The 22,771-nt window shown below is 42.7% G+C and overlaps 1 protein-coding gene across 2 annotated transcripts; it reads right to left on the reverse strand.

The window, feature by feature from the left end:
• Positions 1-6,650: 6,650 nt before the first annotated feature.
• Positions 6,651-22,094, reverse strand: mfsd5 (major facilitator superfamily domain containing 5). Of its 2 annotated transcripts, none has more exons than XM_028798575.2 (2): positions 21,855-22,094; positions 6,651-9,166 (listed from the first exon to the last, which is right to left on the reverse strand). In XM_028798575.2, the coding sequence occupies exon 2, from the start codon at positions 9,085-9,087 to the stop codon at positions 7,714-7,716; it is 1,374 nt and encodes a 457-aa protein (XP_028654408.1). In that variant the 5' UTR covers positions 9,088-9,166; positions 21,855-22,094; the 3' UTR covers positions 6,651-7,713. The 2 variants fall into 2 exon arrangements, with proteins under 2 accessions (XP_028654408.1, XP_028654409.1); XM_028798576.2 differs by having other exon boundaries at positions 21,786-22,094.
• Between the last annotated feature and the right edge of the window lie 677 nt (positions 22,095-22,771).

Below are 22,771 nucleotides of genomic sequence, written 5' to 3' on the forward strand. Positions count from 1 at the left end.
GTGAAAGGCACTATATACATAGATGTGAAAGGCACTATATAATATATAGATATAAAAGGCACTATATACATAAATGTGAAAGGCACTATATAATAGATATAGATACAAAAGGCACTATATTATAGATAGACAAGACATAGATGTGAAAGGCGCTATATAGATAAATAGATGTGATAGGCACTATATAATAGATATAGATACAAAAGGCACTATATACATAGATGTGAAAGGCACTATATAGATAGATAGATGTGAAAGGCACTATATAATATATAGATATAAAAAGCACTATATACATAGATGTGAAAAGCATTATATAGATAGATGTGAAAGGCACTATATACATAGATGTGAAAGGCACCATATAATATATAGATATAAAAGGCACTATATACATAGATGTGAAAGGCACTATATAATAGATATAGATACAAAAAGGCACTATATTATAGATAGACAAGACATAGATGTGAAAGGCGCTATATAGATAAATAGATGTGAAAGGCACTATATAATATATAGATATAAAAGGCACTATATACATAGATGTGAAAAGCATTATATAGATAGATGTGAAAGGCACTATATACATAGATATGAAAGGCACCATATAATATATAGATATAAAAGGCACTATCTACATAGATGTGAAAGGCACTATATAGATAGATAGATGTGAAAGGCACTATATACATAGATGTGAAAGGCACTATATAATATATAGATGTAAAAGGCACTATATACATAAATGTGAAAGGCACTATATAATAGATAGTCACGCGCGGTGCCTGTGCTGTTATTTTCGATCCTAGGCCAAGCTCATTAATGCACCAGCCACCATTACGCTAACTGACCTGTTTAGCTGGCCACACACGCTTGTCATAGGATCGATCTCCTTTAGGGGCTCATCGAGGTGTGTCATACCCCTCCAGGACAACAGAGGGCGCTGGCGTTGATCATGTCTTCTCCCTTTCTCTCCTCCAGTTGCAAGAAAATGGCTAGTGAGGGCAACTGCCTCAACTCAGACCAAGAGCCAAGAACGGCAGCCACACATGAGAAGCTCCCCTTCCATTTTTGTGCCCTTTTTGTTTTTTTTTCTTTGTTAACCATCAGACTAAGAAGAAAAAAAATGGGGACAGTGGGGTTGGTGCCCCAACCTTTCTCCTGGGTTGTTATTTTTCACGTAACCACAAGTGGTGTAGTCGGCAGGATGGCCAACCACAGAATAGCCTAGTCGAGCTGGTCCACCAGCTAACGAACCAACAACCCAGAGTTAATCAACGCGGAGGCACGTCATGAAGCCGCAGAAGTGCAACATCCAGAGCCTGTGCAGCTCTCCATCCAGATGCATGCTGGGGATGACATTGAGACAAACCTATTAATCTTGGTGTGGACCACTGCCTGTCAGCATGAATGGTCGCAGCGCCTTGCGTCCTCTCTGACAAGAGCTGAACGGGGGGGGCCTTTCACTTTGGATGCCTTGCGGGCTGCGCATCACTCCTGTCAGGACCTCCGTTTACCCCCAGACAGACAGTTTGGTTGAACGCTTCAAGGAGGCACTCAAACAAATGCTGAGGAAACTGGTGGGAGCAGACAGGAATGAGTGTGAGCGTCGCTTGCCTATCGTTGTAGTGTGCCTGCTGGGAGGTCCCCCAGCCCTCTAGGTGGCTTTTTCCCATCTGAGCTCTTATTACAGGAGCAACACAGAGAGGCCTGTTCAAAGTAATCCAGGAGGGATGGGAGAAGAAAGCAGTGCCCTCCACTCGTTAGAGTCACGCGCCTCCAACCCTTGATAAAGGAGCACCTCACACAGGCATTGCAACATAATCACCAGTTCCTCCCAGTGCAGAGGGTCCCTACATCCCACTTCAAACTCCTAGCCTTGAGAGGTCCGGGTAAGGCAAGAGCTGCTCAACTACCCGCTTTACTTGCCCAACCGTTATCCGACAGAATGCGACTATCCCTTGAAGGCATGGCGAGACTGCGAGATCGACAAGGCGGCGTACACCTCCACGTTATCGGTCAACGCCAAACATCTAAACTTTGGTGACAGCCATACCCTCCTACAATAGGAGTAGCTGGGAGCCACCATCACCTCAGTCACTGGGCTCAAGCGTGACATCAGATTTCAAAAGCTCAACATCAAATTTCTACCTAACTCTTGATATCAAATTAAAAACCGCTATCAGATTTCTAACTGCTGATATCAAGGACAATGGATGAAATCTTAAGGCGGCCAGCCATACTCGATGACCTAGTATCGACTTGTCTCTGCTTTTACAGTACATGTCCATGTTTAGATAATAAATAGAACATCCATACCCTCCTACAGTAGAAGGAGCTGGAAGCCACCATCACCTCAGTTGTGGCTCCTAAGCCAGGCCACGTGACGCTGATTGCACACAAGATTGCCACGGAAACCAGGGTCGTAGTCACGGGAATGCAAATAAACAGCTCCCAGAGGCCAAGAACATGGGGGGGGGGGGGGGGGGGGGGGGGGGGGGGGGGGGTCAAGCCGGAAGTGTAATCGATGTTGGACCTTGGGGTAATTGAGGTGAGCCACAGTCTGTGATCCAGCCCTATGGTCCTGGTCCTGAAACAAGTTGACGCTTCTGCAACGACTTCAGGTCTCCCATTTTGATGGCTTTCCTATGCCGTGGGCTGACTACCTCCTGTAGCATCTGTCCCCCCCGCCCTCTTGACATGACCAGAGTATAGTGGTTCTCCTGATGGACGTGACCAAGGAAAAAGACCACGTTTAGCAGCCCTAGTGGTCTCTGGCAGTATCGTGTCCTACCATTTTGGGCTGCATGGTGCACCAGCCAAGGTCCAGAGTGCTCCTTAGCTACACTCACCGGCCACTTTATTAGGTACACCTCGCCAGTACGGTGTTGGACCCCCATTTGCCTTCAGACCTGCTATAATTCTTCATGTCATCAATTCAACAAGGTGCTGCAAACATTCTTCAGGGATTGTGGTCCATATATTGACACGATTGCGTCACACAGTTGCGAGTGATTTGGCAGCTGCTCATCCACAATGTGAATCTTCCGTACCACCACATCCCAAAGGTGCTCTACTGGATTGAGATCTGCTGACTGTGGAGGCCATACGAGTCCAGTGTACTCACCATCATGTTCAAGAAACCAGTTTGAGATGATCTGAGCTTTGTGACATGGCATGTTATCCTGCTGAAAGGAGCCATCAGAAGATCACAAAAAGATGGACACGGTCAGCAACAACACTCAGGTAGGTTGTGGCAGTTAAACGATACTCAGTTGATACTGAGGGGCTCAAAGTGTGCAGAGAAAATATCAATTAACTCCATCACACCACCAGCCTGAACTGTTGATACAAGGCAGGATGGACCCCTGCTCTCATGTTGTTGACCCCACCATCTGAATGTCACAGCAGAAATTGAGACTCGTCAGACCAGGCCACGTTTCTCAAGTCTTCTGTTGTCCAGTTTTGGTGAGCCGTGTGAATTGTCGCCTCAGTTGCCTGTTCTTAGCTGACAGGAGTGGCACCCGGGGTGGTCTCCTGCTGCTGTAGCCCACCGGCTTTAAGGTGTGATGTGTTTTGTGGTCCGAGATGCTCTTCTGCACACCTCGGTTGTAATGAGTGGGGGAGCCGGACCCCCCCAGCTGTGTGTCTGCTGTGCTCACAAGCAGGATGGTGAAGGCCGATATGTATTTCTGCGTCATGACCACATAGCTTACAGCACCTTCTCTCAAACGTGTCTACACATCACCTCAACGCGGGCCCTACAACTGCAACTCTGATTGGTCAGTTAAATAACCGCGGCTGTCCTGACACTTGTTTCCATTCGTCTTCTGGTTTAGAAGTTGGCGAATGTATGAAAAAGTGGAAACACTGGAGGGACAAATACACGAATCTGCAGAAGAAAATACACAGCAGCAGGAGGAGGAGGAGAAGTGTCGATCCTGGGGGGCATTTTATGGGCTCACTGGAAGTAGAAACAACGCAACTAGCATTCAGGCATTGACTGGCCCGTGGCACGGTGCCACACACAAGTAGAAACTGCCTTTGACTATGGCAAGCAGTTTCAACATTGAATTCCGTTAATTTGATATCAGAACTTAGAAATTTGAAATCAGGCTGATAAAATTTGATCTTGTGTTTTTGAAAATTGGTATTAAGTTTTCAAAGATTGCTATCAAAAAAGAGAACTAAACTACTAATCTATTTTAAACTCTCATATCACATCAGGAAAGCTTTTAGCTCTACTTGACTTTTTTACCCTTCTCTCAGTTTACATCTCTGTCAAGATGTTCATGTAACCTGTATGTTTGTGTGTGTGAGACCATCAATTCTCTGAATTCACTGTCGTAATCATCTTTATTTATTTATCTGGTTTGTACAATGCTATATACTGTATACCCTGCCATTCTTTATTATATTCTGTAAGAGCCTTGAGCATGGGAAAGGCGCTATATAAACAAAATGTATTATTATTAATGAAATCTGATATTGGGTTTTTAAAAATGGATATCAACATTGTAATGATTGATATCATGCTTTTTGATATTGAGCTTTTGAAATTTAAGATCATGCTTTAAAAAAAATGTCATCAAAAAACAGAGGTTAAATACTAATATATCTGCTGACTTTAAACTCATATCATGTTTTGTAATTTCAAAATCATGTTTGTGAAATTTGATAGCGGGTTTTTAAAATTTGATATTGTGCTTTTGAAATCTGATGTCAAGTTTTTAAAAAATAGATATCAACATTGTAATGTCTGATGAAGATTTAAAATTTGATATTGAGGTTTTGAAATTTAAGATCATGTTTTTAAAAAAATGACATCAAAAAACAGGTTAAATACTAATATATCTGCTGATTTTAAACTCACATCATGTTTTGTAATTTCAAAATCATGTTTGTGAAATTTGATAGCGGGTTTTTAAAATATGATATTGTGCTTTTGAAATCTGATGTCAAGTTTTTTAAAAATAGATATCAACATTGTAATGTCTGATGAAGATTTAAAATTTGATATTGAGGTTTTGAAATTTAAGATCACGCTTTAAAAAAATGACATCAAAAAACAGAGGTTAAATACTAATATATCTGCTGATTTTAAACTCACATCATGTTTTGTAATTTTGAAATCATGTTAGTGAAATTTGATAGTGGGTTTTTAAAATATGATATTGTGCTTTTGAAATCTGATGTCAAGTTTTTTAAAAATAGATATCAACATTGCAATGTCTGATGAAGATTTAAAATTTGATATTGAGGTTTTGAAATTTAAGATCATGTTTTAAAAAAAATGACATCAAAAAACAGGTTAAATACTAATATATCTGCTGATTTTAAACTCACATCATGTTTTGTAATTTTGAAATCATGTTTGTGAAATTTGATAGCAGGATTTCAAAATTTGATATTGTGCTTTTGAAATCTGATGTCGTTTTTTTTAAAAATCGATAAACATTGTAATGTCTGATGAAGATTTAAAATTTGATATTGAGGTTTTGAAATTTAAGATCATGTTTTAAAAAAAATGACATCAAAAAACAGGTTAAATACTAATATATCTGCTGATTTTAAACTCACATCATGTTTTGTAATTTCAAAATCATGTTTGTGAAAGTTGATAGTGGGTTTTTAAAATATGATATTGTGCTTTTGAAATCTGATGTCAAGTTTTTTAAAAACAGATATCAACATTGTAATGTCTGATGAAGATTTAAAATTTGATATTGAGGTTTTGAAATTTAAGATCACGCTTTAAAAATATGTATCAAATTTCACAAGCTCGATATCAAAATTGTGAAAAATGTGAAAATCAAATTTTAAAACCCAGATATCAAATTTTAAAAGTGTGAAATCAAATTTCAAAACCTCAAAATCAAATTTTAAAAACCTGATATCAAATTTCAAAAGCTCGTTATCAGACATTACAATGTTGATATCCATTTTTAAAAACTTGATTACCAGATTTCAAACATGCAATATCACATTTTAAAAGCCTGACATCAAATTTCATAAACATGAATTTAAAATTACAAAACATGGAGTTTAAAATCAGAGTATAAATTAGTATTTAACATTTGTTTTTTTGATATTTTTTAAAAGCGTGATATCAAAATTTCAAAAGCCTGATATCAAATTTCCAAGCGTTGATAAAAAAATTTTTAAGCTCAAATTAAACGCTTAATTCTCAAAATCATATTTAAATCCAATGATATCAGATTTTTAACTGCTGATATGAAGAAAAATATATTAAACATTCAAGCGGCCGGCCATACTCGATGGCGTAGTCTCGATGCAGAACTGTAAATCGTGTTTCAGATGTCCCACTTTTAGATAATGAATTGAGCTGTGAATTAATGAATTAATGCAGTGAGCCCACTGCACTCGGCAAACGGACCATCACAAATCAGCACACACATATAAACTGGGGGAGCCGGAACCCCATTGTGTGTCTGCCGTGCCTCTGCCGAGCTTACAATCAGGTGAGTGGGACGACCCACTGAACCCAGAGAACCCGCCATGCTTTGCAAATGTGAGATCACAAATCAGTGCAGACACCTCTATGGGGGACGAAGAACAATATAGAAAGCCTCATTGGGTCACAAAGGTTCCTTTTTTTTTTTATTATTACTTTGTAGTTGTGGTCTTTTCTTTTTTGGGGGGGGGGGGGAGCGTAATATAAAAATAAAACCCAAACACTGCTTTGCACCTTTCATGCATCACACTTCTTACAGGAAAGTTTACAGGCTGACTTCATTACGGACCACCACCCCGCACTTCTCCTATTAATTCACTTCTAAAAAGTTGTAAACACTGTAGGCTTATTTTGCCTGAACCAAGCCCCTCCCCTAAAAACACCCCACCTCACCCCTGCAGGGTCATTTGTACTTACAGGACAGTATTGGCACCACAGAGCTTCATCTGTTTTAATTTTTTTTTAAAGACGCCCCAACACTAGGGTGGAGTATTTTACGAGACACCCCTCCCCCACTGCCTTTTTTGGTACCCAGGGGTGTCCGCCTGTGCAGTTTTGCCCCTTCAGCAGTGGAAGGCAGCCAAATTTAAACAAAAAAAAAATCCGTTGCAAGTGGGGTACCTAAAACAAACCACCTTTTTTTTGTTTTTTTTTTTGGAAATATACAAGGTGCGTATTCACAGTCTCACGGCCGAAGGTGCAAAAAAAAAAAAAAAAAAAAGAAAAAAGAAGGGTGCAAACAAGCAGGGCTGGAATACATTTAAAATAAAAAAATCAGACCCAATGAATGCCCCCTTTTCATTTCATAGCCCCTTGACTTATTTTTTTTTTTTTACATTATTCACACAAAATCCCAGATCCCGAATAAGGTACACCCCACCGCTCCCAACAGGCAGATACATTCGGCCTAAAACAAAGCAAGCCAAGGACGCGTTTACATTCACAGACCAGACCCCCCCCCGCAGGACCAGCCCCACGTGTATGGAGTTGGTCCACAGAACACAAACTCCAGCAGCCAATCGGGGTTTTCCGTTTGGTGAGAAGGGGAAGGATCAGCACAGCACGGCACCCCTGACCAATCGTGTCTTAACTTGGCTGTCATGGACGCCAGAGTGAGGGCCAACTTTATTGTTCACTCCGAGTCGGCAGATTTCGGCACAAACGGCATCCCTGCAAGGCGCTATAACCTCTCAAGGTTCAAGTCATTGGATAATCCACACAACGACATCAACAACTCAGAGGCCAGAGGGCACCGGGCCGTTCTGCTGCATTCCCTCCTGGCCATCGAGCCTCAGCTCAGTGTCGTGGCGGATCACAGAGAATAAGCTAACCACGGCCAACAGGGCGGCGAGCATCAGCCCAGCGCAGGCCACAAACATGTGCCGCGTACCACTGATGCCGTCTCCGCTGCCATACAGGGCCAGCATACCCATACAAGCCAGGAGGTGCAGGGGAAGGCGGAACCAGGCCAGGACGGCGGCCCGCTGCTTCTTGGGGATGATGCGGTCTCGCAAGAAACCCATGGAAGGAAAGTACAGGCCGCACGCCAGCTCGATGACCAGGAAGGCCAAGAAGGATTCCGAGGGCGCCTCCTGTCCGGGCGAAGTGGAGAAGGTCAGCATGAAGAGTGCGAAGAAAGCCAGGAGGACGGCCAGGGAGAGCAGGTGAATGGGCTGCAGGAGGTACTTCTTGGAGGTGGCCACCCGGTATAAAGAGGCCCCGATCATGCACGAGGCCATAAAGCAGGAGAAGATGATGCCAAGCGGGGGCCCGTGAGGGTCCAGGACAGGCGTCCAGAGGAATACAAAGATGTAGATGACACTTTCAAACAGCGCCTGGATTCCCCCCAGTAGCAGGACCCTGCTGTCCGCCAGGAGGCACTGAAGTCCTTCCACGCAAGACCTCGTGAACTTGGTCTGCGCCACGCCCCCCGGGTGCCAGTTCTCCTCCCAGTCCCTTAAGGTCAGGCCGCCGCAAAGCATCAAGAATGGCACAGCGACGAGGAAGGGGGCAACGGGTCCCAGGCTGAGCCACTCTGCAAAAAAAGTCGCCACAAAGCCGGCCGCCACGGCCAGGCCGTGGTTCCACGAGGCGGCTTGTGAGAAAGTCTCGGGGATCCACTCCTTAGGGAAGTCGTGGGTCTCCACGTGCTGGTGGACATACCAGGCCTCGAAGGCCGTTGCTAACAGGGAGGTTGACAAGCCCCCCAGGACACGGCCCAGGATCAGCATGAAATAATCCCGCGACAGCTTGGTGAGGCAGCAGACTATGTAGGTGGCGCAAAACAGGATGCAAGCCTGGCGCCGGCCAATGCGGTCCACCAGCCACCCGGCCACCAGACCAAACAGTACGCTGGAGGCAAAACCGCACACATAGATGATGGCGATCTGCGACTCCAGAAAGTTGTAATGGTGGTAGAGTTTGTACAAGTATGGCCCCTGCAGCCAGTCGGCCCATAGGGCCAGGAAGTAGACCCGGTAGAAGTGCAGCTGGAACTGGCGGAAGGCCGGGTTGGTGGCAGGCCCCGGTTTGGCTCGGCAGGCGGAGAACTCCAAGCCCAGGCAGACGGCGAGGAGGAGCAGGAAAGAGACATAGGCAATCAGCAGCATTGCAAACGCGGGCAGCTTCACTGCATCCCTGGACTTGAGGCAGCCAGACGAGATGAACGAGGGGACTCCACCCCGAGACCTGCAGAGACAGAGACGAGAATAGGAGACAATTAAAAGAGACCTGCACTTATGGCACAGCTCCTCATGGTCTGCAGGGAGAGGGACGGGCCGCCATCTTATAAACATGTCTTTACAGCACGGGTTAGGAAAACTAAAGCATTGCAGAGTAAAATCCCACTACTAACACCAATATGTGCAGCTCTAAACAAGTCAAACACACACGCATAGCTAAATACATAGATACACACATCTCTCTCTCTCTATTATAATAAAAAAATCTTGGGAGATGAGACTTTTTATCCTGTGACGAAATGCGACTTTTTTAGAGAGATACTTTCATGTCCTGCGAGACAAGACTTTGTGCCAAGAGATTTAACCGCGCCTGGGGCCGGAAAAGACAAAGAGATGATGACAAAGTAGAACATTGTAAAGAATTCAAAAACGTAGCCGTGATATACACGTGCAGAGCAGGTTACGAAAATTCAAAAGTCTCAAAAAACTGACAGTACAAATCGCATTAGCGCAAACAAATGGAAATTATTACTCGGTGAAATAACGGAACAGCGAAAAGAGATCGCATATATGGACATAGGTGATATGACAGTCGTCTAATTCGTGTTGCCATCAGGGAAAAGTAGTGTTGCCTACCAATGAAGGGGCCTAGCCATGAGAATTAAAAGATTTGTTGTTTGGTGAAAATGAAATCCATATACGTGAGCAGCAGTGACGCGAAATGGTTGGCACACAGCACAGACCGGTGTGTGTGTGTGTGGGGTGATTTGGCAAGCAAAGCGAGCCCCCTAGTCTTATATATAAACGTCTACACATGGAAGTGTGTGTGTCTGTCTGTCCGGAAGTGCGAGGCTACAGTAGTGAAGGTCAAAGAGCCAGCCCCAAGTTAACAAGTCGGAGACGAACTCTCTTAGCTGCTGACAGACAAAGAGGGGCGAGCATGTCCACAAAACAAAACCGCCGACTCTGCATTTCAGTTTTTTTCCTGACGATTTCGATAGTTTCACGAAGTTGCTGGTGCGTAGCGCAGGCAGGGGGGTTGGCAAGTGAAGTGAGCAGGGGGCAAAGCCCACTAGTATGTATGTATGGCGCAGTGGTAGTGCTGCTGCTTTGCAGTAAGGAGACTGTGGAAGGTTGTGGGTTCGCTTCCCGATTCCTCCCTGTGTGGATAGCGCTTTGAGTACTGAGAAAAGCGCTATATAAATGTAATGAATTAATTATTATTATTATTATATATATATATATATATATATATATATATATATATATATAGATAGATATACGTCTGTCTGATTTTCATGAGAGAACTACTTAACATACAGTGCATCCGAAACGTATTCATAGCGCATCATTTTTTCCACATTTTGTTATGTTACAGCCTGTTGTGATGTGAGATTTTACATATAACTTGCTAAATGTTTTGTATGTCTTTTATTTCTAATTTGGGCAAAGCAATGTAATTTAGTGTTTACCTCCTCCCCCCAGGAATGGGTCTGTTTGAATTTTACGACAGGAATTGGGGGATGTGTGTTTTAAACCAGTTTGGCAAGTGTTTCTTTGCTAAAGTCATTTCTACCCCCGCAAATGGGCTAAGGTGTACTTTAACATATGGTTTGGGGGCAGGTTTTAAGATGTTCTACTTCCCCCATTGGTCTGAGGTATGGCTGTTTGGAATTGGCTTGGTTCAGAAGCCTTTAAGTACTACGACGCCCTATTGGCTGTAGGAGTTGAACAGAAAATCTATATACAGTATTTACTTGTTTAACCTCACACACTCTCTCTTACTAACCAACATCTGAAAGAAGCATCTCTCTTGCTAACCTGTGAAAGAGACCACACAATGAAGAGCACAGCTCAGCAGCCATTTTGAACAGACATGTGGGTGAAAGCTGAGCACCAATGATGCCTTAACTAGAGACATTTAAGTAACCACAAGACTGTGTGCCACCTGAACTACATATCACCATTTAATCAGGTTGTATGGTTGCCAATATTCAAATATACTTTTCATTTTGTTATTATTTATGAATATTCTCAATAATACATTATAAACAGTGGTAAGTCTGTGAGATTAGGCATTCTAAGGCTACATATTAATAATACAATAGGGGAAAGTAGAGCAACATATATTACTCTACCAAGACAAAACAGTGCCTTATTTTAAAATGGATTAAATTCATTTTTTTCCTCAGAATTCTACACACAACACCCCATAATGACAACGTGAAAAAAGTTTACTTGAGGTTTTTGCAAATTTATTAAAAATAAAAAAACTGAGAAATCCCATGTCCATAAGTATTCACAGCCTTTGCTCAATACTTTGTCGATGCCCCTTTGGCAGCAATTCCAGCCTCAAGTCTTGTTGAACATGATGCCACAAGCTTGGCACACCTATCCTTGGCCAGTTTCGCCCATTCCTCTTTGCAGCACCTCTCAAGCTCCATCAGGTTGGATGGGAAGCGTCGGTGCACAGCCATTTTAAGATCTCTCCAGAGATGTTCAATCGGATTCAAGTCTGGGCTCTGGCTGGGCCACTCAAGGACATTCACAGAGTTGTCCTGATGCCACTCCTTTGATATCTTGGCTGTGTGCTTAGGCTCGTTGTCCTGCTGAAAGATGAACCGTCGCCCCAGTCTGAGGTCAAGAGCGCTCTGGAGCAGGTTTTCATCCAGGATGTCTCTGTACATTGGTGCAGTCATCTTTCCCTTTATCCTGACTAGTCTCCCAGTCCCACAGCATGATGCTGCCACCACCATGCTTCACTGTAGGGATGGTATTGGCCAGGTGATGAGCGGTGCCTGGTTTCCTCCAAACGTGACGTCTGGCATTCACACCAAAGAGTTCAATCTTTGTCTCATCAGACCAGAGAATTTTCTTTCTCATGGTCTGAGAGTCCTTCAGGTGCCTTTTGGCAAACTCCAGGCGGGCTGCCATGTGCCTTTTACTAAGGAGTGACTTCTGTCTGGCCACTCTACCATACAGGCCTGACTGGTGGATTGCTGCAGAGATGGTTGTCCTTCTAGAAGGTTCTCCTCTCTCCACAGAGGACCTCTGGAGCTCTGACAGAGTGACCATCGGGTTCTTGGCCACCTCCCTGACTAAGGCCCTTCTCCCCCAATCGCTCAGCTTAGATGGCCAGCCAGCTCTAGGAAGAGTCCTGGTGGTTTCGAACTTCTTCCACTTACGGATGATGGAGGCCACTGTGCTCATTGGGACCTTCAAAGCAGCAGAAATTTTTCTCTAACCTTCCCCAGATTTGTGCGTCGAGACAATCCTGTCTCGGAGGTCTACAGACAATTCCTTTGACTTCATGCTTGGTTTGTGCTCTGACATGAACTGTCAACTGTGGGACCTTATATAGACAGGTGTGTGCCTTTCCAAATCAGGTCCAGTCAACTGAATTTACCACAGGTGGACTCCAATGAAGCTGCAGAAACATCTCAAGGATGATCAGGGGAAACAGGATGCACCTGAGCTCAATTTCGAGCTTCACGGTTGTGAATCCATTTTGGAATAAGGCTGTAACATAACAAAATGTGCAAAAAGTGATGCGCTGGGAATACTTTCCGGATGCACTGTATTTAGATTGGGTTTTTTCCTATAATTTACTTGAACATTTCATTGATTTTGTGACTTCTCTCATCGCACTAACAATCATAGTTCACTTATAGGAGCGATTTATTTGCACAAATCCGAGAGACAGAGGCTGTGGGGTGGGGAAAGTGTGACATGAGGAGTAGGGGACACTCCTACAATCAGGAGGGGGCCATAGGAGTGTGAAATCAAGGAGTACAAGACAATGGAACTGACTCTAGTCAGATGTCAAGTAGACGCGTGAATGATTCCCATCCATTATTTCTTCTCCTCACAATATACAATAGCCAACCCTGTTCTCTGACCCTCAAGGGTCATGTGAAAAGACAATTAAATCAAAATATATCAAATAAAAAATATCTGTATTACAAGTTATTAGCTGTGCTAACCATGCAGGATGGGATGAAATCGAAGAAATCAACATAGAACACAGCGTTAAGGTCTGCAGTGCGCCATCTACCTGAAATGTATTTTGTAAAGTGTGTAGTAATAAAACACATTGCATTTGTCCTTCTAACAAATGGCGCATCACATACATTTTTAGTAATAAGATGAATTACTAAAAATTTTTGGGATGCACCATATGTTGGAATGACAAATGCAATGCATTTTATTACTATGAAAGTTTTTGAAGTGCCATCTGTTAGAAGGGCAGAGACATAGCAACAGATACACAGACTCTTCTTCTTTTAAATGTGAATGGATACGTTTCTATCTCACTATCTGATGTATATGTTTAGGTACAGTATTTGCACTTTCTTATGCCCAGTTCTTTTTTTAAGCATGTCACTACTGCCATAGGCTGGTTTAAATCATATATAACTAGAATGAAGTTCTTTGTCAGTTATGTCAATTGTGCATTAAAAATATGTGATATTCTACATGGTGTACTGTAGCAATCAATTTTGGGACCATTACTTTCACGCTACATGCTTCTGTTAGACCAGATATATCTTTCATAATATAACGTGATGACACACGGCTCTCTTTATCCACTGTGCCTGATGACCCACAGGCTGTAAACCCTTTGATCCAGTGCCTTACTAGTGTAACAGAATGGATGATGATTAATTTCCTTACATTACACAAGGAAAAAAACAAACTTGTGAGTTATTGGCAGCAATAAACAAAGTGAGAATCTTTGAAACAAAATGAATCATCTGGCCCTGCAAATCAAACCAGAGATCAAGAATTTAGGTGTTATTATTGACTCCAATTGCATATCTCTATACATATAAAATCCAACTTCCGTCTGTGTGTGTGTGTCTGTCTGCTTTTCTCGAGAGAACTACTTAACGGATTTAGATTGGGGTTTTTTTTCTATAATTTGCCTGAACATTCCGGTTGATTTTGCAACTTCTCTCATCACACCAAGTATTATAGTTCGCTTGCAGGATCGATATATTCACACATTTCCAAATGCAGACTGAGGGCTGAGGGGAAAGGGTGCAGGGGGTTTCATCCTCACTCATGTGCCAGCCTATGTTCGAGTCGGTCTACCTGTCGCCACGTGTTGGAGCGCACCTTGCCTCTCCTTAGCTAGCAATGCCGGTTTGTTTAATGTTTTTTAAAGTTTGTCCTGTTTCACTACTACATGGGTGGAGCTGCAAGGGACGGCTAGTCTCTCTCTCTCTCTATCTACAGTATATATATCTTATCTATCTATCTATCTATCTATCAGTATACTAGGGGGCTACGCCCCCTGCTCGCCAACCCCTGGTGTTGGGTAACCTGAAATACATTGATGTATGTATGATATATATTGGAGTGTAAAGGTGTAGATGACGAACAAAGGAAGTAAAGAACCCATAGCATGGCACATTAGAAAGATTTATTGGAATATTTCTTTATACACAACATTTGTAGTAAAGATGGTGTGTTGTCCTTGAATGAGTTTTCCTTGGTATGGAGTATCTAAAACTTTAACTTTAATGTCAGATGAACGCCGAACTCGTGAGAAGGCTACATAAAGTTGTCCATGTCCAGACACAGGCTCAGAGAGGTATATGCCAACTCTGTCCATGGTTTGTCCTTGGGATTTGTTGATTGTCATGGCAAATGCAGGTTTAATGGGAAATTGGCGTTGTTTAAGTGTAAAAGGTAATTCCAGGTCAGAACTTGTAAGGTCAACTCTAGGAATCAAAACAGTATTGTTAGAATGTGATCCTGTAAGTACGTTTGCTTCAATAACATTGTCTGTCATGGTGTTGATGACTAAACGTGTACTGTTGCATAAACCTTGTTTAGTATTAAGGTTTCTTAATAGCATGACTATTGTCCTGATTTTAAGGTTAAGATTGTGTTGCGGTAATCCGGCTGGGTTAATAGTGTTTAAATATTTTAAGGGGAAATTAAGATGCTCATTCTCGTCTTCAGAATCAACATTGTCAGTACTTAGAAAGAGGCGGCTTTCTCCAGGAAGTAACGCAATGACCTGGTTATTTATGCGATCAACGTCAATATTCTTTGGACATAATATAGCCCGTTGTGTTAATAATGGTATCTGGTCTAATGTGATTGCTGTTCCGAACACCTCCATCACTAAGTCGTCGCAGATAAAGGCTTGAGGGATCTAAATAATATCTGGGTGAAGTCCATATGATCTGGACATCGCATGTTTTGTACCAAATGTATTGTCTCAAAGTAATGCCAATTGTCTGCGTATTTCAAACTGGACTGAACAATAGCTGAACGCATGGCATGTGGAACAATAGCTAAGCATTGTCGAAAATCTCCTCCTAATAACAGTACTTTTCCTACAAATGGAATATGGATTATTCATTAACGTTCAGACGCACGTTGTAGGCGCCTGCGTTCATTGATTTTATCCAGGCGGGCTCGTTTTTGTATCTCCGTCAGTTGTGGTCTTTTGTTTTGAACCCGTGCCTGCTTTGCTTCCGCAGTTTCAGATGCGCGTTGTAGGCGTTTATTTTCATTGTATTTGTCCATGCGGGCTCGTTTTTGTAGCTCCGTTAGTCGAGCTGTTTGCTTCCGGAGCCGAGACAGTTTTGCTTCCGTGGTTTCAGACGCGCGTTGTAGGCGTTTATTTTTTTCATCCATGCGGGCTCGTTTTTGTAGCTCCGTTAGTTGAGCTGGATCGTTTTGGAGCTGTGACCGTGAGTCCATTAGTTATCTGTTTTTTACCGTTAATAATATGGATAATTGCACTTACTGTTAATACAGAGCGTTTTCTGTGGTTGTACTGTTAATAATGCATCACTGTAATGTGATACACATATGCTATATGGTTTGGACGTGTGAGGATGCCGTACGTTTAATACGGAGAGTTTGTTTATTCTTATTACCCGGACCATGCTGTGTAGTGTGGATGTTTAGTTCAGAAGCACGTTGTAGGCGCCTGCGCCTTTCATACTCTCTTTGTGGACCTTTGCGGACTCCGTACTGTCTTCCGTTTGACTCTGGGGTGCAGTGCAGAATCCTCTTTTCTGTGTGGCTGTGTCGTTAGTCGTTAGCTATGGGCGCGTTGTTGCTTCATGTCTTATTTACGTTAGTTGAGCTCTTTCGTTTTTGAGCCGTGACTCCTTCGTCCGCGGTGGATCAGACTTTGCTTGCGGTTTATGAAACGCGCGCTATAGGCGCCTGCGCACTATGTCTCCTGGGTCCATCACCGTGTACCTGCGTCCGTGCCTTCCGGTTAACCATTCTCGGTTAGTAATATGGATATCTCTAGAGAGATAGATGACTCATATATATATATATATATATATATATATATATATATATATGAGTCATCTATCACGAATACAAGCGGCTGAAATGAGTTTCCTCCTCAGGGTGTCTGGGCTTTCCCTTAAAGATAGGGTGAGAAGCTCAGTCATCCAGGAGGGGCTCAGAGTAGAGCCGCTGCTCCTCCGCATCGAGAGGAGTCAGATGAGGTGGCTCGGGCATCTGATCAGGATGCCTCCTGGACGCCTCCCTGGTGAGGTGTTCCGGCCACGTCTAACCGGGAGGAGGCCCTGGGGAAGACCCAGGACACGCTGGAGGGACTATGTCTCCCGGTTGGCCTGGGAACGCCTCAGGATTCTCCCAGAAGAGCTAGAAGAAGTGGCCGGGGAGAGGGAAGTCTGGACATCTCTGCTCAAGCTGCTGCCCCCGCGACCCGACCTCGGATAAGCGGAAGAGGATGGATGGATGGATGGATATATATATATATATATATATATATATATATATATATATATATATATATATGATGACTCAGGCGCCGCCACAAGTGGCAGCCTTTCCAGCAGCTCCGTGTAGGACTTTATCTTCTTTATCTTTCTGCCTTTTTCTCTATCTCTCTGATCACTCCTACCACTTTCTTTTATATGGACTCTTTTCCTGGACACTTTTTACTACTTGGACATGGATTTTTACACACTGAGACTCGTCTACTCAAGTAGTCAACTTCAAGTGCAGAGAACAAAGGCCCGCACCAGTGTGGCTCCCTATTTACCTGACAAGGTAAGAAGACAGCATTGTGGCAGCACAGCCGGCTCTAAGCATCTTGCGAGAAAGTAGCGATACAAGCCTCCGGTGCCTTCTGTGACCCTGGAAATGTGAACTCACTACCAAATAAGATCGACGAACTGGCTGCGCTGGTGAAAAATGTCAGGACCTACAGAGAATGCAGTTTGTTGTGTTTTTGTGAAACGTGGCTAAAGACAAGCATTCCAGATGCTAACGTGGAGCTACCCGGGTTTAGCACAGTTAAAGCGGACAGAGACGCAAATACCTGCGGGAAGCACAAAGGAGGAGGACTCGCTCCCTATGTTAATACAAGGTGGTGTAACTCTGGACATGTTAACATAAAAATCTCCACTTGCTGCAGGGACATCGAACTGTTGGCCGTAAGATTGCGTCCCTATTACTTGCCCCAGAGAGTTTGGACACGTCATTGTTGTTATTGTTTACATCCCTCCTCGGGCGGACGTGGAGACAGCGGGTGACATCATCCATTCTGCTGTTGCTAAATTACAAACGCAGCACCCCGAGGCGCTTGTGCTAATTGCTTTAACCATGTGACGCTGGACAAAACATTACCTGCCTTCTCCCAGTATGTGAGTAGTAACACCCGGGGAAATAGGACTACTGTATTAACCTACTGTATGCAAACGTTAAAGACGCATACAGCGCCACCCCGCTGCCTGCGCTTGGGAAAGCAGATGATAACCTGGTTCTGCTTCATCCTCACTACACACCAAGAGTGAGGGTCCTACCTACAACCACACGCTCATTCAGGAAGTGGTCCCCTGAGGCAGAGCAGGCTCTGAGAGACTGGAACTACAGACTGGGATATCCTGCAGGGATCTCATAGTGAGAACATTGAGGAGGTTGTTGACTGCACTACTGACTACATCAACTTCTGTATGGACATTGTAGTTCCAGTAAGAACAGTATGCTGCTATGCTAACAACAAGCGATGGATTACAAGTGACATCAAGGGCCTTTTGAACCAGAAGAAAGGGGCTTTTAAAGACGGTGATCAGCATGAGCTCAAGCGTGTGCAGAAGGAACTCCGAGTCCAGCTCAGGGTAGCGAAGGAGCAGTACAGGAGAAAGCTGGAGCAAAAGTTGCAGAATAACAGCATGAAGGAAGTGTGGGATGGGATGAAGATCATCACTGGCTGCAGCTCGAAGCGGGGTACCACCATCGAGAGAGACGTGGAGAGAACAAACCAAATGAACAACTTCTTTAACAGGTTTGACCAACCTAACCCACTCTCACTCTCACCTCGGAGTACTGCACCCTCCACACATCCTTCTGCTGATACCAGCATAGGAATGACATCCCCACCCACAATTACAGCAGCGCAGGTGAGCTGAGGAGAATTTGTGCCAGCAAAGCAGCGGGTCCAGATGAAGTATTGCCACGACTGCTGAAGGTCTGTGCACTGGAGCTGGGGAGTCCTCTACAGCGCATCTTCAACCTGAGCCTGGAACAGAGGAGAGTCCCGAGGCTTTGGAAAACATCTTGCATCACCCCAGTCCCAAAGGTATCACGTCCTAGTGAGCTGAACGACTTCCGGCCTGTCACTCTGACGTCACATGTGATGAAAGACCATGGAGAGGCTGCTGCTTCACCACCTGAGGCCACAGGTCCAACACGCCCTCGACCCTCTGTAGTTCGCATACCAGGAGAAGGTGGGAGCGGAGGATGCCATCATCTACATGCTACACCAATCCCTCTCCCACTTGGACAAAGGCAGTGGTGCTGTAAGAATTATGTTTCTGGACTTCTCTAGCTCCTTCAACACAATCCAACCTCTGATCCTTAGGGACAAGCTGACAGAGACGGTAGTAGATTTATACCTGGTGGCATGGATCATGGACTATCTTACAGACAGACCTCAGTATGTGCGTCTCGGGAACTGCAGGTCTGACATTGTGGTCAGCAGCACAGGAGCGCCACAGGGGACTGTACTTTCTCCGGTCCTGTTCAGCCTATATACATCAGACTTCCAATACAACTCGGAGTCCTGCCACGTGCAAAAGTTCGCTGATGACACTGCTATCGTGGGCTGCATCAGGAATGGGCTGGAGGAGGAGTATAGGGACCTAATCAATGACTTTGTTAAATGGTGCGACTCAAACCACCTCCTCAGTCTGTCAGTGGAACAGGACGGTGACAGCAGTCTGTTACTGAAGCCACTCCTCTGTCTGGAGATGATCCTGTTCAGTGGATGCAGTGGATTCTCCATGATTGATAGGAGCCTGATCAGCACCCATCACTCTGCCACAGATGTCAAACTGTCCAGCTCCGTACCTATAATTTCCCCTTGGGGATTTATAAAGTATCTATATATCTATCTACAATAGAGCCTGCCTTCTTCACCAGTTTGTCCAGGCGTGAGGCGTCCCTCTTCTTTATGCTGCCTCCCCAGAACACCACCGCGTAGAAGAGGGCACTCTCCACAACCGTCTGATAGAACATCTGCAGCATCTTATTGCAGATGTTGAAGGACGCCAGCCTTCTAAAAAATTATGGTCGGCTCTGTCCTTTCTTGCACAGAGTATCAGTATTGACAGTCCAGTCCAATTTATCATCCAGCTGCACTCCCAAGTATTTATAGGTCTGCACCCTCTGTACACAGTCACCTCTGATGATCACGGGGTCCGTGAGGGGCCTGGTCCTCCTAAAATCCACCACCAGCTCCTTGGTTTTGCTGGTGTTCAGTTGTAGGTGGTTTGAGTCGCACCATTTAGCAATTTAAATGTACATGAGCCTAAATAAAATGTTGATATATACTGTATATATTTATTTTTATACATATTGTTCTATTGTCAACATTAATGTATACATTTTAATTAGAAACCTTTCTATTAAGAGTGAAGGTTTGTTTTGCACTTTAGTGGTTAACTTTTGCTTAACAATACCTGGTTGATTTTGTATTTAGTATACTTAAAAATTACTAGAAATGATTATAGTATTCATTAATGATAATCTATTATTTATTATATTACATATCTGTTGACTATATTTATGTATCTAGATTGCAAATACCATACATTGCATCAATGTTCATATTGCTAACTAACTTTGCACAATGTCTTGTCTTGCTTGTTTTAATTTTAAATTTAAATTCTATTTTTAATTTATTATTTTCACGTCATGTTGTTACACTGTGGACCCTGAGCTTTGCAATTTCGTCTAGCTGTATACTTGTATATGGTTGAGATGACAATAATATTCACTTTGACTTAATACTCCAACTAAATGTGGTATATCTTTGTTTTTGTTGATTAATCTGTGAAAAGCACCTTGAGTTCTATGTTAATTAATGTTGTCTTATTTTAATTTCTATGTTAATTAATCTTGTCTTATTTTAATTTCTTATTTTGTCTTTTATTTTTCTTCTCTTCATTATGTAAAGCACTTTGAGCTACTTTTTGTATGAAAATGTGCTATATAAATAAATGTTGTTGTTGTTGTTGAGTTGCATGTAAATGTATAAGGTGCTATATAAATAAAGTTATCATTATTATTCTATACGTATTCTGTTATGTCATTTTCTAACCTGATTACCATTTGAAAAACATTGTTCATGTGTTTTCTTTAAAATTTAAATATAATTAATATATTCAAATCAGTGTAGTCGAGTTTATTAAAATTCTTCTGGTGTTCATTTAGCATCATGCCGTACTAGAAGGCAGAGGACATCTTTTTGAATAAAGAGAGTTAAATATTATTTGGTCATAGTGTGTTGCTTCAACTTGAGGATCCCATTATCATGGATTTGGGGTGGGCGGGCTGGAGAATATGCTAGTCAGGACAGGGCACAAGGAGGCAACAAACCCCATACAGGGTGCCAGTTCATCACAAATTTATAATTGTGTGTGACAGATTAAAGTGGATTTGATTTGACCGAATATGCTTAAATTGTTCAGATGTATTTTTTTTTAATCTATTGCCTATTAGTACGTTACTTGTATTTTCTCGTGTTTTTTTTTTTTGTGTATACTGGTGGCATCAGGTGTCTTCAATATTGAACCTTTTCACAATATTCTAATTTTCCGAGATACTGAATTTGGGACTTTCATTAGTTGTCAGTTATAATCATCAACATTAAAAGAAATAAACATTTGAAATACATCAGTCTGTGTGTAATGAATGAATCTAATATACAAGTTTCACTTTTTGAATGGAATTACTGAAATTAATCAACTTTGTCATGATATTCTAATTTTATGACCAGCACCGGTACATGTAGATTAAGATTTTATTTGTACAGTGACACTGACCGTTTACTGGGCATATGAGAAGAAACACAACTCGGGTAAACCTGTCAGTTAAAATGACATGCGACCTCTTTGGCACAACAAAAGAAAACCGAAAAACTAATACACGAGAGTTAGACGTGTCACTGCGGCGTGGTTTAATATCAGCACGCTTGCCAAAGAGAACCGTGTTCACCGTTTGGTGGACTGGACCGCGGCATTCATGAAAGCCTGGCGATTCACACACCGATTTCAACCGATTTAGTGAATAAAGTGCTATATAAATGTAAAGAATTATTATTATTAATCTACACTGAGAATACAAGGTAATCGTATTCCTACAATCCCTTCAAAATCCTTTATGTCTCGTTCCCACCTCACCTTTATGCCGCCGCTTCCTATCTTCGGCGTGTTAGCGTCTTCCAGATCATGAGCCGGCTCGCCGTCTTTCTCTCAAACACGATATGGGTGAGAAGCGGGGCCCCGCTCCTTTTTCCAGTAGCGACCTCAATGCCTTATCCACTGACTTGGGTACAACAGATGCCGTTCTAACGCCGCAGAGCAACAGATCAATCTGACTTACGTATATCGAACTTCTGAAATCTACTTCCGGGGTCCTTCCCCACTCCCCGCCTTCAAAGATCGTGTTCGCGCGCACAGATCACGTGGCACGAGATTTAAAAGAAAGGAAAGAAACTTTATTGATATAACATGTTTGACAGTGCGGTGAAGTAATGATGGGAGATATCACTATTTTGAACACCTGTATAATTGATGTATTGTATGCATCATAATTTATTATGCTAGGTATTTAACGAGAATATGATTTTTATAACTAACGTGACAGTATTTTAAATTACTTTTAATTGCCACAAGTAAATCACCATACACAAGCTGGACACAATAAAATAACTATTTCTAAACTGGTCTATGCTTTTATGACAACCCGCTTGGATTATTGTAACACCCTACTAGCAGGTGCCCTTCTAATCTAATCTTCTAACCGGGGGGGTAAACGTTAACATTTAACATTATACAAAGTTATTGTCTGTTTTTTCACCTGCATTATTATCATTCTTTAATTTAATATTATTTATTGTATCGGTATGCTGCTGCTAGAGAATGTGAATTTCCCATTGGAATTAATAAAGTATCTATCTATCTATCTATCTATCTATCTATCTATCTATCTATCTATCTATCTATCTATCTATCTATCTATCTATCTATCTATCTATCTATCTATCTATCTATCTATCACAGCTCCAGCGAGTACATCACAACCTTCCTGCTTCGCC

Source organism: Erpetoichthys calabaricus, chromosome 3, assembly GCF_900747795.2.
Source record: "Erpetoichthys calabaricus chromosome 3, fErpCal1.3, whole genome shotgun sequence".
NCBI classification, from domain to species: Eukaryota; Metazoa; Chordata; class Cladistia; order Polypteriformes; family Polypteridae; genus Erpetoichthys; species Erpetoichthys calabaricus.